The sequence below is a fragment of the Podarcis gaigeae genome, assembly GCF_964106915.1.
Source record: "Podarcis gaigeae genome assembly, chromosome: 11".
NCBI lineage: Eukaryota > Metazoa > Chordata > Lepidosauria > Squamata > Lacertidae > Podarcis > Podarcis gaigeae.
This window is the reverse complement of record NC_139687.1, coordinates 61,161,345-61,178,967: the sequence shown is the minus strand read 5'-3', so window position 1 is coordinate 61,178,967 and position 17,623 is coordinate 61,161,345. Positions and strand designations below refer to the sequence as shown.

Genomic DNA, 17,623 nt, shown 5'->3' with positions numbered 1-17,623 from the left:
GATATTAACATACCCTCCAATATTTCTCTGATGAAAATAGGGACGTCCTATTTAATAATAATGATGATGATGATGATGATGATGTTACTATTTATACCACCTCCCATCATGCTGGATTGCCACTCTGGGTGGCTTCTAACATATATAAAAACATAATAAATCATTAAACATTAAAAACTTCCCTATACAGGGCTGCCTTCAGACAGCTCAGGGGTCAGAGAACTCCATACCCTCCAACCTTCTCTGATGAAAATAGGGACGTCTAGGGACATGGGTGGCGCTGTGGGTTAAACCACAGAGCCTAGGACTTGCTGATCAGAAGGTCGGCGGTTCGAATCCCCGCAATGGAGTGAGCTCCCGTTGCTCGGTCCCAGCTCCTGCCAACCTAGCAGTTCGAAAGCACGTCAAAGTGCAAGTAGATAAATAGGTACAGCTCTGGCGGGAAGGGAAATGGTGTTTCCGTGTGCTGCTCTGGTTCACCAGAAGCGGCTTAGTCATGCTGGCCACATGACCCAGAAGCTGTACGCCGGCTACTCAGCCAATAAAGCAAGATGAGCGCAGCAACCCCAGAGTCGTCCGCAACTGGACCTAATGGTCAGGGATCCCTTTACCTTTACCTAAGGAAAAGCAGGACATTCTGGGATCAAATCAGAAACCGAAACAGCTTCTGTAAAGCAGGGTCATCCCTGGAAAATAGGGACACTTGGAAGTTCTGTATTAATGCTAACTGCTCAGCAACTTAGGCCTTGAATGAGCACCCTTCCAGTGACGGGGCCTTGCCTGTGAAGTCCAAGGAACCTTGCCTGGTGTCTACTCTTTTCTCATATCAAGGTAGAGGTCTTTCTGCATTTCGACGCTTTCTTAGCATCACTTTTAACTGTTGTATACCCAGTGCTATTTTTCTAAAATAAAGAGGAGCAGGAGCTCAGCATGAACTTCTCCCTTGCTGTCTTAGAATGGTAATGGCGCCCGCTTGAGAGGTACAGTGGTACTTCGGGTTACAGACGCTTCAGGTTACAGATGCTTCAGGTTACAGACTCTGCTAACCCAGAAATAGCACCTTGGGTTCAGAACTTTGCTTCAGGATGAGAACAGAAATCGTGCTGCGGCAGCGGGAGGCCCCATTAGCTAAAGTGGTGTCTCAGGTTAAGAACAGTTTCAGGTTAAGAACGGACCTCCAGAACAAATTAAGTTCTTAACCCGAGGTACCACTGTACTGGAGTTGAGCTCCTATGAGCTCAGGCTGAAACAAAGCCCTGTGTATATCTCTTTTTAAGTTTTCATTGATCTGTACTGTTCTATTCTTGTTATTTAGATTAAAAAAAAACAACCTTATGTAAGCCATTGTCATGGGGTATGAGTTTGAACCATAACCAAGCAAGCAAACACCTGCATGTGTCTAAATAGGTTCTGTGCCCAAATAGAGTCTGCAGGAATGCAGATGGTATCCTTGCATCCAAGACAGAAACTCTGGAAACTGATTAAAGAGGGTTGGAAGGGACAGGGGAGGGGGAATCACTTCATAGCCGCACTGCCCTCAACAAGAAAAGGTGGCTGACACCATGCGCCGCTCTAATCAGCGCTGAAAGCTTATGAGATCAAGGTCTGCCTCCTTCTCCATTACTCTTTCCTCTGTCTTTTCAGCTTTTTTCGCCTGTCTGCTTGGGACTTGAAGGGCTGCTCTTATCAGCCCATACATATTAAAAACACCCCCCAGCATTAAAAAAAAACCCTAAAAACCACCCCCTCAAGTAATATACCCAATGAGGGAGATGGAATGGGATGAAAGGTGAACAAAGGCTCTACAAAACCAAAACCAAAGCAAAACAAGAAAACCAAGTGGGAGATTCAGCCACATCAAGGACCAGCTCATTAATCACAATCCAACAGACCAAGACTAAGGCTAACTTGAGGTTTTGAAAATACATATCGGGAGAGGAAGCTGGGAAACGGCCAAAGGCGTCACATGGCGAGGTTGCTCTGACGGGGAGATCAGAGGAGAATGCGAGCCATGTGCTCTGCAAGGCACCCAGTGGCTGCAGCTCAAGGAGGACTGCTCCCGTGGCATTTAAACATCCCTCACTTGGACCCTTCACCTGGTTTTTCTTATCAGTTATGAAGAGCCGAGGTTGGGGCAATCTTAGCTTTGGATGGAGGGGAGGTTGTACAGTGGTACCTCGGGTTACAGACGCTTCAGGTTACAGACTCTGCTAACCCAGAAATAGTACCTTGGGTGTCAGGGAACTGCCATCGGAGCCAGAGGCGGAGGCAAGGCTCCCAAGCAATGCTGGAGAAGGGCCCAGCAGGGAGAGAGGCAGCTCATCGGCTGGGGAAGGAAATCAGCGTAACACCAGGGATAAAGGGGGGCAGATGGGGAAATCGGCAAGGGGGCTCCAGGACTCCTTGCCGGAGACCAGCGGGGAGAGCACGGGTCCTCCGCTGCCCACACCCTCCCTGCGCAGAAGACTTCCGCGCAGGGAGAGTAGGCGGAGACTTGGCGTCAAAGAACTTCTTTGCTGGAAGAGGTTCAAGAAACGCCCACGGATGGATTCTGCTAGCGACTGAAACAGCCACGAAGTGAAGGGCTGTCCAGACAGAAAAGGTTTAACCAGGCAACCTAGCCAGGAGTGGTGGCAACTTACGCACGAACAACCCCTATAACCCTTACATCGGGTTAAGAACTTTGCTTCAGGATGAGAACAGAAATCGTGCTCCGGCGGTGTTGCGGCAGCAGGAGGCCCCATTAGCTAAAGTGGTGCTTCAGGTTAAGAACAGTTTCAGCTTAAGAATGGACCTCCAGAAAGAATTAAATACTTAACCCGAGGTACCACTGTAGTTCCTTCCTGTCCCTCCAATGCTAGGGTATCCTGTGTGGTGTAGTGGTTAAGAGCGACAGACTCGTAATCTGGGGAACCGGGTTCGCTTCCCCGCTCCTCCACATGCAGCTGCTGGGAGACCTTGGGCCAGTCACACTTCTCTGAAGTCTCTCAGCCCCACTCACCTCACGGAGTGTTTGTTGTGGGGGAGGAAGGGAGAGGAGAATGTTAGCTGCTTTGAGACTGCTTAGGGTAGTGATAAAGCGGGATATCAAACTCCTCTTAAAGGGGTACAGTGGGAGTGGCCTTTTTACCGTTGGGGCCCAGGGCCAACCACACTCCACCAAGCTCCATGAGGCTCCTCTTATTTGATGTAAGTCTTAGGAACTCCTGCTGCCAGATTGACCCATGCAGGTACTTCCGGCATGCAGGCCAGAAGTAAACAATTGCCCCATACCTAAGCCAAACGTCTTGTGCCTTGTATTCAATAAAGGCATAGTCTGTTTCAAACCCAAGCCATTCTATGTTGTCCTTTTTCCTACTTGGTGGGCTGGGGGGAAGAGGCGGCACAATGGCTTGGCCTGCAAGAAATGTCATGGGGCCTGAATCAAAAAGGATGGTGGTGGTGGGGTCAATATCCCAGCAGAAGAAGTGGGAGACCATGGCATTTCATGGGACAAGGGATGGAGGATATCAACAGTGTCTTTCCTTGCTATTTTCTTCCTTCACATTTCTAGGAGGGCAATGTTGTCTGCTCCTCTGGTATAAATGACAGCTGTCTTAAAAGGGCTCTACTTTGCTAATGATGCTCCCATACTAATGGCTCGATTTTATTTATTTATTTATTTTAAAAAGGTCCATTTCTATGCTGCTTTTCAGGACATCCTCAAACATCCTCAAACGGCTCACCATATAAGATCACAGTGGGCGTGCTCACATATTGCATGCAGTGTGCCTGCATACACAACCGTTGAGCTGTACATTCATACAGTTGTTCACACATCATGATCAGCGAGAGTACAGTGTGTACCTATGTACAGATTCACTGAGCCGCCTAAATCAAAAAAGTGTATACTCTTATGCTCATTTGTAACGTGTGAGCAAGCTTAATAAAACAACAAGTGCCATTAGAAACTGCACAATTAGAATCAATACATAATCCAGCTCCTTAAATGCAGGACGGATTAGCTGCAGATAATACACCCATATAAAACCATCGCAGCTCACCCTCTCGTGCCAAGCATGGGGTTGCTACAATATACTGCTACAAACTCCCCGATCTTAAGCTTTGCCAAAGGCCAGTTGGAAAATGAAAGCCAGATCAAGAGAGGAGGCAAACGCAATTCTCATGGTGGCGGGGGGGGGGGGGCATCCCTGAAAAAGCCCTCTCTCATGCACCTGCTACTATGGTTGTAGCAGGTGGCACTGGGGTCTAAACCACTGAGCCTCTTAGGTTTGCCTATTGTAAGGTTGGCAGTTTGAATCCCTGCAATGGAGTGATCTCCCGTTGCTCTGGTCCAGCTTCTGCCAACTTTGCAGTTCGAAAGCACACCAGCACAAGTAGATAAACAGGTACCACTGTGGCGTGAAGGTAAATGGCATTTCTGTCCACTCTGGCACTCATCATAGTGTCCCGTTGTGTGAAGAATTGCAACACAATGTGCTGCGTGAAGAATTGCAAGAGGAATGTCTTCAGAGTGTTAAAACCAGGTGCTGGTTTTAACCTTTAAAGCCCTAAACAGCCTAGGACCCTCATACCTATTGGACCTCCTCTCCTGGTACGTCCCACGGAGGACCTTACGGTCTTCAAATAAAAACATCTTGGAGATCTCAGGCCACAGGGAGGTTAGGCTGGCCTCAACCAGAGCCAGGGCTTTTTCGGCTGTGGCCCCGATTTGGTGGAACACTCTGTCACAAGAGACTAGGGCCCTGCGGGACTTGACATCTTTCCGCAGGGCCTGCAAGACAGAGCTGTTCCACCAGGCCTTTGGCCAAGGCACAGTCTGACCCCCTCCTTCGGTAATCCTCACAGAAGTCTAGCCCAATGGTTGCCATTAATTTGATTTTGAATTGATTTTAGAATAAATTGGTTTTAGAAATTGATTGTGATTTTAGGTAAACTGTGTTACTTTTATTGTTGTTAGCCGCTCTGAGCCTGGCTTCAGCTGGGGAGGGTGGGATATAAATAAAAATTATTATTATTATTATTATTATTATTATTATTATTATTATTATTATTATTGTCAGGGGTTCAGAAGGAGAGACACAGGAGGGGGAGCAAATGGAGAGTGAGGAGGAAGAGGACGAAGGGGGAGCAGGAAGTGACAGCTGCCAGAGTCATTCCGCAAGCCTCTCTAGTGAATTGGAAGACTCGCAGAAGGGAGCACCGATGGCCAGAGCAAGGGAGATTCCAGGGGAGAAACCTCAAGAGGGAGGGGCCAGCGGGGAGTCCCTGAGCAGCAGTTGGAAATCGGGACCAGCTTCCCCACCAGAGCGCAGTGGGGAGGGGGAGTCCCAGGAGTCGGAACCAGGGTTCTTGCCACCAGCGGGAGGAGAGGAGGCAGGGCTGGCCACGCCCACATCCGGAAGCGGGGAAACGGTCAGAAGGAAGGTTACCGGCTGGGCGCGCGCGCCAAGTTCAAATGTACAGGCGAGCGGCACAGCAGGGAGTCCTGACAGGGAGCCAGGTCCTAAAGCCCGCCGGAAGGAAGGGCGGGACTCAGGGGGGTCAGCTTCAGAGGAATCAAGGAAGGAGATAACCCCAGAGGGCAGAAGGACCCAGCGTAGGAAGGAGCAGCGTAGGAGGTGGAGCAAAGCGAGAATCTTAAACTGGTGTGGCTTTAGCAGCGAGTCAGAGGGGACTTAGCCGGTCTAGCGTTAAGACGTGGGTCTGCGCGCCCAGAGCTTGGAAATGGAAACTAAACTTCAATAAAGACTTTTGTATATAATATCCACTGGGCGTTGGTCCTCTGTGAGCTGGGACCTAGCGGCAGTCCTGACAATTATTATTATTATTATTATTATTATTATTATTATTATTATTATTATTGGCAGCCCTACTTAGATGCATGGCAGTCATCTAGTCCAGAAGCAACTAGGGACTGAGTAACAGAGGCCTCCGAGAGAGGACAGCATCTTATTATTGGCAGCCCTACTTAGATGCATGGCAGTCATCTAGTCCAGAAGCAACTAGGGACTGAGTAACAGAGGCCTCCGAGAGAGGACAGCATCTGATTTGGCAATGCTTCTTTGAGGAAGCATCATTTGTTCCTTCTCAGAGAAGCATTTTCCCATCCATCCTGACCTGGGAATTTTTTGTCCTGGTACAGGACAGATCAGGAAAAACTGCTAACATCCTCGCTCCCCACCCCACCCCCAACGCCTGGTCCACCCCTGCACTGACAGATTTTGAGAAACGAGGGCTTTGTCTGCTGTATGGACCTTTTTGATGGATTCCACCTCAGCCAAACGAAATTAAGATTTCAGCAAACAAGCCCCACTTCTGCGGTGGCGGCAGAACAAATGACGGCTGATAATTGCCAGCTCCTTTTGCTTATTCTTTGCTCTGCTCACTCCATCAGTCTCTCCAGATTATATTTTCAGCTGAGTTTAATGAACATCATTTATTAAACTAACACCAGGGTTCTGCTCTGGCCTCAGACAGATGTGTTCGCTAATATGAATCATTCCTTTAAATTGGATTATTCTGATTGAGAACAGATCCCCGCCACTCCATGGAACGCAAACAAACGGGGCTCACTCTCCTCCGGTCGTGACAGTAATCAGGTTGTGCTCATTAAAAGCCCATCCTGGTGCTATTCACATCTGGGGCTGGAAGGGGAGCGACAATACCGTTTTCCTGTTGATACCCCAGGTACAAAATAGAATCAGCACAGCAAATTCATTTTTATCCACTTTCTGAGGCAGTGGTCAAAACAGCAAAGCTCACCCAGCTTAGGGACACATCTTGGCTTTCAGATGCATGGCCTATGGACATAGTCAATTGCTTTCATGTCCTGCTTTGTCACCACAAATGGTTACTATTCCAGTCTTTAACAAGGCTGCAAATGTGTGCCCTGGGTTCCATTGGGTTGAATCCAAGGGAAAGAGACAGTGCTAAGGAGCAGGATAAGTTCCACATGCAGACCTACTGATTCATTCATCTGCACCTTGTGACATTTTATGCAAAAGTTTGACTTGTTCGCCCATCTGGGATTGAAGGGAAAATAACTAAATGGTCTTATGCCATGACTTCATCACTGTCTGTCTCCCTGCTCCGAAGTAGCATTTCCACCCTCAAACTTCACCCCACCTCTTTCCCATGCAATGCTCCAGTCATTGACCCCCCGCCCCCACAAGGGAGAAAAAAAAAATCCTCAATTTTTGCAAGGGTAAAGTTAATTGTCACTATTGATCACCCAACATTCCCTACTTTTAAAAAAATGATGAAATTCTCTGCCTTAAAAATCATGTCTTACCATGCTTAAAACTGCAAGCCTAAATACACTCATTAGGGGAAAAGTCATAAAGTTTTTGTTTTTTTTTTTTGGTAACATTCACAAATTGGTGCTGAAATGGGGAAAATGGAAAAGTAGAAACCCACACTGAGAGATTCAGCCATCCCTAGGAAAGAGTATAGGAGAGAGCTTTTATTGACATATCTCAGCGGAGTGCCTTTATGCATTGACTGAGGCTTAGGTCTGTTGTTCATTTAATCAGCTGTTTGGAGGAAATTGTATGTCTTGTCATCAGGGATGTCATCATAAGTGCTATCCTTTGGCGGCTGATCAAGCAGCTTATGTGCAGGACCCCAAAGGAAATAACAACATTACAAAGGGCGCAGGGCCTTTACACTGGTGGTACCAGTGTTATGCAAGTGTCTCCCTGCTGAAATACAAGAGTCCCCCATGGGTGCTATTCAATACAAGCCCTAATCAGAGTAGATCTATTGAAGCTAATCTAATATAATACAGTCATAGCGTGGGTTAAAATTGCTTCAGGTTGAGCATTTTTGGGTTACGCCCCACGGCGACCCAGAAGTAATGGAATGCGTTACTTTCGGGTTTTGCCGCTTGCGCATGCGCAGACGCTCAAAATGACATCGTGCGCATGCGCAGAAGCGGCGAATCATGACCCGCGCATGCACAGACGCAGGTTGCGTTCTGCTCTGGATGTGAATGGGGCTCCGGAACGGATCCCGTTCGTATCCAGAGGTACCACTGTATATAGCTTGGGCCCAGACTATCTGAAAGATTGCATCTCCCTTTACAAACCTGCCCAGGTGCTAAGATCCTCAGGTGAGCACCTTCTCTCACTCTCATCATCTTCAGAGGCATGGTTGGTGATGACATGAGAGAGAGAGAGAGAGAGAGAGAGAGAGAGAGAGAGCTTCTCCCAAATTTTGGAAAGAGCATTTAGATGGGCTCTCTTTGTTATCTTTCTGCTAGCAGGCTTGATATCTTCCTATTTAGACAGACCTTTGAAAATTAGGTGCTATCAGGGCAATCAGTATTTTAATGCTGGTTCTAAATGTGTTTTATTGTATTTTTATAGTTTCAAACTAGTTGGTTCTAATTACTTTGTATTTTAAAACGAAGGTTTTTGAATGTTGTGAACTGCCTTGAATGAATCCCAACTTGGGAGAAAAATATATTCAGTCAATCAATCAATCAATCAATCAATCAATCAATCAATCAATCAATCTACATGGCTCACTTAGGTTTATTGATTTCAGTTGGTGTACTCTGAGTAGGACATAGTTAAACACAACCTCATCAGCACTGGCACTCTGCCAGTTCTTGAAGACACACCTATTTAGCGTTCCCCTGATCTCCTGACTTCAATTGTTATAATTGCCATTTTACCTCCTTTGATTGCTATAATTGTTTAAATGGATTTGTTTTATTGAGCATGTTGACTGGGGATCCTTAATGTTTTGACCATAGAATCATAGAGATAGAAGGGATCTAATGGTCATCTAGTTTAACCCCTTGCAATGCAGGCATCTCAGCTAAAAGCATCCATGGCAGATGGCCATCGAACCTCTGCTTATAAACCTCCAAGGAAAGAGAGTCCACCACCTTCCGAGGGAGCCCGTTTTACTGCGAAACAGCTCTTACTGTCAGAAAGTTTTTCCAAATGTTTAATTGGAATCTCCTTTCTTGAAGCCATGGGTTCGAGTCCTACCCTCCAGAGCAGGAGAAAACAAGCATATCCCCTCTTCCATGTGACAACCCTTAAGATATTTGAAGATGGCTAACATATCCCCTCTGATGAAATTGTTTTCTCGAGTATTTTTAATGATTTGCACACACACATATATTATAACATGAAGGGACGCGGGTGGCGCTGTGGGTTAAACCACAGAGCCTAGGACTTGCCGATCAGAAGGTCAGCAATTCGAATCCCTGCGACAGGGTGAGCTCCTGTTGCTCGGTCCCTGCTCCTGCCAACCTAGCAGTTCGAAAGCACGTCAAAGTGCAAGTAGATAAATAGGTACCACTCTGGCAGGAAGGTAAACGGCGTTTCCGTGCACTGTTCTGGTTTGCCAGAAAGCGACTTAGTCATGCTGGCCACATGACCCGGAAGCTGTACGCCAGCTCTCTCGGCCAGTAAAGCGAGATGACTGCCGCAACCCCAGAGTTGTCCGCGACTGAATCTAATGATCAGGGGTCCCTTTACCTTTATAACATAAAAGTGGTGTATATTTGCGAACCACTTAGAGGGCGCCTTTGCAATGAATTTAGCGGTGCATAAGTACCTGAACAAATAACCATAAATGCTGCATAATGTGACTCGAGTGCTGAAGTCCTTCTTAGCCGTGGCGCAGCTGGTAGGGAATCTGCTCATTTTCCCTGCACTGAAACCCTCACGCATGTCCCTAACAACCACAACAGCAGCACAAGCGCTGACATTTTACTTGGACAGGCTGTAAGCAGGAGTGATGGAAGATTCCCCACCACTCCTTTCCCCCGCTCAGAACAACCCTCTCCATGACGATTCCCCCTGCTTTGGTTTGCCTGTAGCTTTTCAGCCATGGGTGTAAAAGCTGTTTGGGAAGTGGGATTTTGATCTGTTGGAGGGAAAGAGTTAAGCAGCCTCTTCCAGTGATGGTTTAGAATGGCAGAACAACACCTACGAAGTACCGTATTTTTCGCTCCATAAGACACACTTTTTTCTTCCTAAAAAGTAAGGGGAAATGTCTGTGCGTCTTATGGAGCAAATGCGTGGTCCCTGGAGCTGAATTGCCCAGGGGCGAAAAACAGATCATGCTTTTTTTTTTTTTTTAAAAAAAGAGGGAAGTGGATGTTGAAACAAAGCTGCTGATTCTTTGCCGATCAGGGAGAGAGATAAGGGATGCTAGAGATAAAGGAGGCTGCCTGGGAGGGCTGTGGTAAAGACAGAAAACTTGCAAGGAGAGGAGACAGGAAGACTAAAGCAATGAGGAGAGAAATTAGAAGAAAAGGAGGGGCAAAAAACTGCTCCAGCTAAGGAAAAGACACTAAGGCAAACAAGAGGGAAGGGAGTGTTGAAAGGAAGCAGCTGAACAGTGGGATCAGGAGAGAGATAAGGGATGCTAGCAGAGGCTGCCTGGGAGGGGGGGGAGGTAAAAGCCCATGGATCCTCAGGATTTTTACATTGGGTCACTCCAAATTCACCATCAGATCACATGTCTGTGGCCACAGCATGAACCACAAAAATCATACATCCACTGTTTCGTTCAGAATATTTTTTTTTCTTGTTTTCCTCCTTTAAAAACTAGTTGTGTCTTATGGCCAGGTGCGTCTTATGGAGCGAAAATACGGTAGCTTGAGGACATGGAATTCTGCAACCCAGCCTGGTCCAATCCTGCCTTTTTTCTTCCTCATCAAAGAACTGTGTTTCGCCCGCTCTCACACACATGCTGCCTTTAATAAGGGCACAAATGTCTGTCTTTATGCCACGGTAAAACAACAGCACTGACTGGATTACTGCCCTCTTGGAACCGCGAGAGGGGAACCTCGCCTGCTGTTTTTTCGCAAAACGATAACTGTAATTTCCTGTAATATTATTTGGGTGAGGGTGTGTCTTTAATCAAAGTTCCGCGCGCAATCAGGGTTCAATTGCATCGCCTCCCACAGCTCCAGAAATCCCAAAGCAAAGAAGCTGAGCCTGTCTCCCCAACCTACCCCTTGCTCATTAAGGTGCCAGCACTGCAACGTAGCCAAATAGCTGCCCTGCATTAAAAAGAAAAAGGAAAAAAGAGAGAGAGGGAGCAAAAAGCCAGCCTCATGAACAAGCAGCAAATATTGCTGAATGGAATTTTGCCTCAGCATGGTAATTGCTGATTGTATTTCGAAGCGAACGCGGTAATTAATTATTGCAGTTTTCCATCAATGCGGGCTATTGTATGCCAATCTTAGTATAACCATGATAATTAGCAAACGGGATTTCACATCCATTAGAAATTGAAATTTGCAGTTCATGGGAGAGAACTCTGCGTTGTGCTATTGCTGAAGTGACTGGCAGTTTAAAAGGATGCTATCAGGTTGGAAAATACAGGGAAAGAAACCCGAGCTGCACTAAAAGAAGGACAAAAATGACTTTAAAATAATAATAAAAAACAGACCCTTCAGACTTTTAGCTTGGGTTTCCCATTTTCCAGCAGGGTGCAGTAAAGTCAAGTCATAAGCATGAGTTAAATGCAGGACCTGGTTAGTAGATAATTCGGGAATAATCTGGGTGAGCTCATTTCTCCTGTGGTTTCTCTTAGCGAAGCACAGCTCAAGATGGTTCATCAGTCATCCTGCTGCAGCCAAATGCCTTTTTTGGCCAGCTTGACCGCTTAGCAGCCTTGCAGGCAGAAGAAAGCAGACCTGGGACCAGACCTGAGAGCTGGTGAAAGCTCATTTTGAGCCCAGTTGTGACAAAAGGTGAAGGACCTGTTGGATTCGGGGGAGGGAGCTGAACTGGTTTGGGGTGATCATGGTTGTCTATTTATGATATATTATTATTCATTGAATTTATATACCGCCCTATACCTGGTGGTCTCATATATATATATATATATATATATATATATATATATATATATATTTGAATTTAGGTAAAGGTAAAGGGACCTCTGACCATTAGGTCCAGTCGCGGACGACTTTGGGGTTGCGGCGCTCATCTCACTTTACTGGCTGAGGGAGCGGCATTTGTCCACAGACAGTTTATCCGGGTCATGTGGCCAGCATGAATAAGCCGCTTCTGGCAAACCAGAGCAGCGCATGGAAACACCGTTTACCTTCCCACCGGAGCGGTACCTATTTATCTACTTGCACTTTGATGTGCTTTCGAACTGCTAGGTTGGTAGGAGCAGGGACCAAGCAACGGGAGTTCATCCCAGCGTGGGGATTCGAACCGCTGACCTTCTGATCGGCAAGTCCTAGGCTCTGTGGTTTAACCCACAGCGCCATCCATGTCCCATACTGAATTTATATCCCACCTTTTTCTCCAAAGAGCTTGAGTGGGCGTACGTGGCTCTCCCCTTCCCATTTAACTCCTGCGACAAGCCTGCGAGATAGGCTCGGCTGAGAGGCAGTGACTGGCCCAAGCTCACCCAGTGAGTAAGGATTCGAACCCTAGTCTCCTAGGTAGTCCAGCTCTGTGCTGTGTATGGAAACACTGTCTTTTATCTGCCCTGAATCTCCCAACATTCAGCTATGCCGAATGCACACAAGTTCTAGCATATTATGAGAGAGGGAGAGAGATTTTCTCTTGTTCACTGTCAGGCAGAGAATTTTTGCAAAATTCTACTTGGCTTCTCTCTTAACTAAAAAGTCCCAGATGCCGCAAACTTCCATTGTAGGGAAGTTGCTATATCTTCACCCTTTTCTGAACCTTTTCCAACCCTGCCATATCCCTTCTGAAGCCAGGTAACCGATTCCAAGGAATCGCCCTGGATATCCCAAGAAGAAGAAGAGTTTGGATTTGATATCCCGCTTTATCACTACCCGAAGGAGTCTCAAAGCAGCTAACATTCTCCTTTCCCTTCCTGCCCAACAACAAACACTCTGTGAGGTGAGTGAGGCTGAGAGACTTCAGAGAAGTGTGACTAGCCCAAGGTCACCCAGCAGCTTCATGTGGAGGAGCGGGGAAGCGAACCCGGTTCCCCAGATTACAAGTCTACTGCTCTTAACCACTACACCCAAGCAAACGGCGTCTTTCCGGAGACCCAGAGACTTGGGCAAACATCTCCCTGAAGACTCCTATGTGTTGGAGCAGCCCCTGTCCCTAACTCTCCACCCTGCCACAGCCTACCTTTCCCCCTTCACCTAGAAGGGAGTTTCCCATGTTCTTCTTTCATACGTTTCAGGACATGGAGTGGCATTGGCTACTGTCAATGGGGTTTTGAGGAACGGTCACCCAAAGGACTCCACACACCTGGCCATTTCTCCCTCATTATTTTCTGTGTCTTACTATCTGGCAGCCACACCGAGTGCCTAGGAATCCTTGCTTTCTCATCTTGACGGGAGGATTTGAAATAGAATATATTGATTTTGGTAGATTTGCCTCAAATGATCCTCTCTTTGTCCTCCCGCCGGCCTGCCGCACACTCACACCTCCCTCCTCCCAGCTCTGCTTCTGTAATTAGAGAGGAAGGGGAGAGAAGGAGGCGGCCATTTTGGGAGGCGGCTTCTCTCCCCCCTTCCCCGCGAAGGATCCTTGGGGGCCTTGTTTGTTGAAGCTTGTGACCTTATCTACCACATCTCAGTGATCTTTTTAATGCCTGAAAACAACTTTGAGAGCATTAGTGGCGAAAACAAGACTTAAAACCACTGTAGGCTAAAACAATTTGTGTTCTAAAAGAGGGATTTGATCAAAGGGATGAAAAAAGCACTCAGAATTAATTGAGTGGAGCTTTCTCCCTCCATCTCTCGCAGCTCCTTTTCTCACTCTCCCTCTTCTCTCGTAGTCTAGCAATGTCTTGGGAGCTTCGGCCCACGTGGGGAGCTTCCTCCATATGAAAGGGGTCTTCCTTGTTTGTTTAACGGTGAAGGTTGGACACGCACGTCCTTTAGAAGGCAGCGGACACCCAGCGCCTCCTTGCAGAAGTGACTGGGAAGACGTACGCACAAGGGGAGCTCCAGATAAACATGGAGGTGTCTCTACAGATCTCTATGCAGTGGCCTAGTCACCAATTCCGGACAGGCTCTTTTGGAGCATTTCACAGCCTGTTTTGGGATCTCCTGAGCCTCTTTTAGTTGAGGTTAGGCTGGCCTCAACCAGAGCTAGGGCTTTTTCAGCTGTGGCCCCGATCTGGTGGAACGCTCTGTCACAAGAGACTCTAGCCCAATGGTTGCCATTAATTTGATTCAGAACTGATTTTAGAATGAATTGATTTTAGAATGCATTTCAATTAATTGATTGTGATTTTATGTAAACTGTGTTACTTTTATTGTTGTTAGCCGCTCTAAGCCCAGCTTCGGCTGGGGAGGGCGAGATATAAATAAAATTTATTATTATTATTATTAGAATAGCCTGCTGTATTAGGACAATGGCCCATCTAATCCAGCACCCTGTTCTTATGGTGGCTGAACAGATCATAGAATCATAGAATTGTGGAGTCAGGACTTCGGACGCCGTCTAGTCCAACCCCCAGCAATGCAGGAATCTAAACGAAATCATCCATGACAGGTGGCCGTCCAACCTCTGCTTAAAAACCACCATGGAAGAAGAGTCCACCACCTTTCCTGGGAGTCTGTCTCCTGATATTTTGCTCTAGGAGGCCTAGATTGGTCAGAATTGAGTACACACTTCCAGAGTTAACACTAAATACATTACTTCTGGTAAATAGCTGCTAGAGGGCTGTGGAAAATTGTGTCTCATGCTTTTTACACTCATCTACCCATATGCTATCTGAAACGAATGGGGCCCATTGGTTGCCAGATGTCATCCCCCCCAACTCTCCTGCCCCACTAATAATGGCGTATGCCAGTGGTTTTCAACCAATGTGCCATGGCACCCTGGGGTGCCTTCAAGGATGGTCAAGGATGCCATGGGCAACACTGGTGTCTGTCCCTCTTTCCTTCCCTGCCTCCTCTGATGCCCTCTCATGCCTCTGCCTCCCAAAGGCTCTTTGGGGGGGGGTGAGAGTTCAGCTGTGTTCAGAGGACTCTCAATGAGAGGACCCTGAGGGAACACTCCTCAAGGGAGGGTGTTCAAAAAAGTGTGAGGGGCTGCCAGCTCTGCAAGCAAGTTTGCCAGTAGAAGGAATGATGGTCTCTCTAACCATGCCTCGTTCTGCCACCCAACTTGGATTCTACAGGCGCCCGCCTTCTGCTACTTTTTGCACCACCCTCACGAATGCATTTGGGGTCCACTCTTCTTTCTCCAGCCTTTACCTGCCTCAGGAAAGAACCACAACCATCCTCTCCTCCCAGGGAAAGGATTTTGCAAGTCTGGTAGAACAAGCACACACTTCTAAGCACAGAGGAATCCCACCCCCCTCCCCGGCAGCAGGTATAGAGTAGAAGCCTAAGTGGTACACAAAACCTTCAAGACCAGCAACTTGCAATTGCCCTGTCTGCTCATGGTTCACCATGAAAACGGGCCTTTTCACCCATTTGGCATTTGAATTCAGAGTCCACCATCTAATGCCCCTTTGCAAGCTTTGTTGAGGTCTGCACAGGAATAGTCCTAAGCCGAAAGCTCCTTTATCCTGATCAGAAGGAATCACATTATAAAGACTGACCGCCCCCCAACCGTACAAGGAATGGAAAATGTTTTGACATGCTTAGAACACAGAACTCGCGATATGCGTAAACTGGACAGCCCTTTCAGTTTGGAAACCACAACATCAACTTGTGTCTTTAACACGTTCACCAACTACAAGATTCACAGGTCACTGACAACATCCATCCCACTGCAACGAGGTTTTTACGCAACTTCCCATTCATTTCATGGGAGTTTTCAGGGGAGACTTTCAGAGTGGAATGTTCCTATGACCCTCCTTGTCTGCGAACAGCCATGGGAGTCATATTGGCGATGGGCATCTATGCACATGAAATATCTTCCAACTCTCGTTTTTTAGATGTCTGAGCTGGTACTGGAGAAGAATTGGGGAGTTGACCTCTGTGTCTTGCAAGCTTGACAAAAACGGGGTATGGGGTTGGCGGGAAAGGAGGGTCCAGCATGATGCCAGATCACTTATCTTGTCTCTCCCTTTCCAGCACCAACAACAATGCTTAAAGACGTCCAGTCCCACTTCATGTTTATACTTTCTGGTCTAGTCCTAGAGGAGAAGGCAGACCCCCTCAGAGACTGAACGGTCAGGGTCCATGACACAAGAGACGCTATTGGACAACAGGTGACGTTCCCCTGGCCCCTTCCCTCCATGAGCAGTTACCTGTGCTAGACCTTGCTTATCCAGAGTTTCCCACAATGCTTCAGTAGGGGCGGTTAGCATCCTTTGGCCTCTTCAGCTGCACCTTCAGCCTCTTCATGCCAATCTGGAAGCCGTTCATAGCCTGGATGGCAGCTTGGGCACTAGCAGGATTGTCAAAACTCACAAAGCCTGTCAAGACACAAGGCAAAGGCGCAGGGTTTAACCAGCTGGAGGGGGTCGCCGGGCCACCCCACACACAAGACCAACTTCGAGGATGAGGATGGAGTGCGGGCGAAGGGGGGCGGTGGATGGCAAAGCTGCCAAGTGGCATCAAAGGCAGGAGGGTATGGCTGCTCTGTTGTCATGGCGGGGAGAAGGAAGGGTGCGGATGGGATGAACAGAGCCTTGACCTTTGGCAAGTCTTGACTGACAGGGGAGGTGGGAAGCAAGGCCACGGGGAGAGCTGGGTTCAGGCGAAGGAACTGGCATGGGTTGGTGTGGCTCATTTGATGACAACAAGAAACTGAGCCAGGTTCAAGGTCCTTGTGTCTATTTACAAGGCCTTGAACAACTTAGGTCCAGAGTCCCTCTCTGAGACCATAGCTGGTCATTCCCCCAAGTTGATGAGGCTCATGTGACAACAAGAAGAAACTGAGCCTTTAGTGTCGTTCTCCTAGTCCAGTAGAACTCTCTGCCACTAGAGATTCAGCAGGCACCTTCCGTGCCAACTTTTAAATGCCTGCTGAAAACTTTTCTATTCTGCCAGACCTATGTAGCCGTCCATAATGGTTAAGTGTTAACTTTTTTACACTGTTTTTCTTGTATGGTTCATTATCAGTGTTTGTTTGTTTGTTTAACAGAAAAAGGTGCTGTTACTCACCATGAAGTAGTTACAGTAAGTGCGGCACTTTTAACATTTTTTTGGGGGGGGAAGGTGATGGTATTGTGTATTCTTGAGTACCCCCAGAAAAAAGCAAGGCTTATTATTATTATTATTATTATTATTATTTGTATACCACCCTTCATCCATAGATCTCAGGGCAGTTCACAGCATAAAATTACAAAATATTTTATGCTTGTACTGCTGTAAACTGCATTGATTTAATTTTTTTTAAAATAACAGAGCAGTATACAGATATTTTTACAAATAAAGAAACAAGAGTCAAGGGCAGGAACAGTCTCCGTCGCAGCAGGAGCAAACCCTGAGCTGCAGCAGACCTTGCAGGGGCGGCGAGAGAGGAAGGCTGATGGGATGAAAGGCTTGGGTCCCAGAAAACAAAGGAAGTCAGAAAAGGTTGGTGGCTGTGCATGTGAATGTTCAGGACCTGCGTTTGGATTTGATACTATAAGAAGAATACTCTAGCAAGTGGAATAGTCAGTATGCATGCTTGCCGGCAAATGCATGAACAAGGCTGCTCATTTCTGAGCACAATTCAAAGTGTTGGTGTTGGCAAAC

At 47.1% G+C, this 17,623-nt stretch overlaps 1 protein-coding gene across 14 annotated transcripts in view; it reads right to left on the bottom strand.

The window, feature by feature from the left end:
• CELF4 (CUGBP Elav-like family member 4) overlaps positions 1-17,623 on the bottom strand; it is an 805,408-nt gene that overhangs the window by 13,861 nt on the left and 773,924 nt on the right. For all 14 annotated transcript variants that reach the window (XR_014556189.1, XM_083702825.1, XM_083702815.1 and 11 more), the window contains exon 12: positions 16,189-16,356. Coding sequence is in view for 13 of the 14 variants with exons in the window: in XM_083702825.1 (XP_083558951.1) it covers positions 16,229-16,356 (128 nt within the window). In the remaining variant the exon portion in view is untranslated. The remainder of the gene's footprint in view (positions 1-16,188; positions 16,357-17,623) is intronic.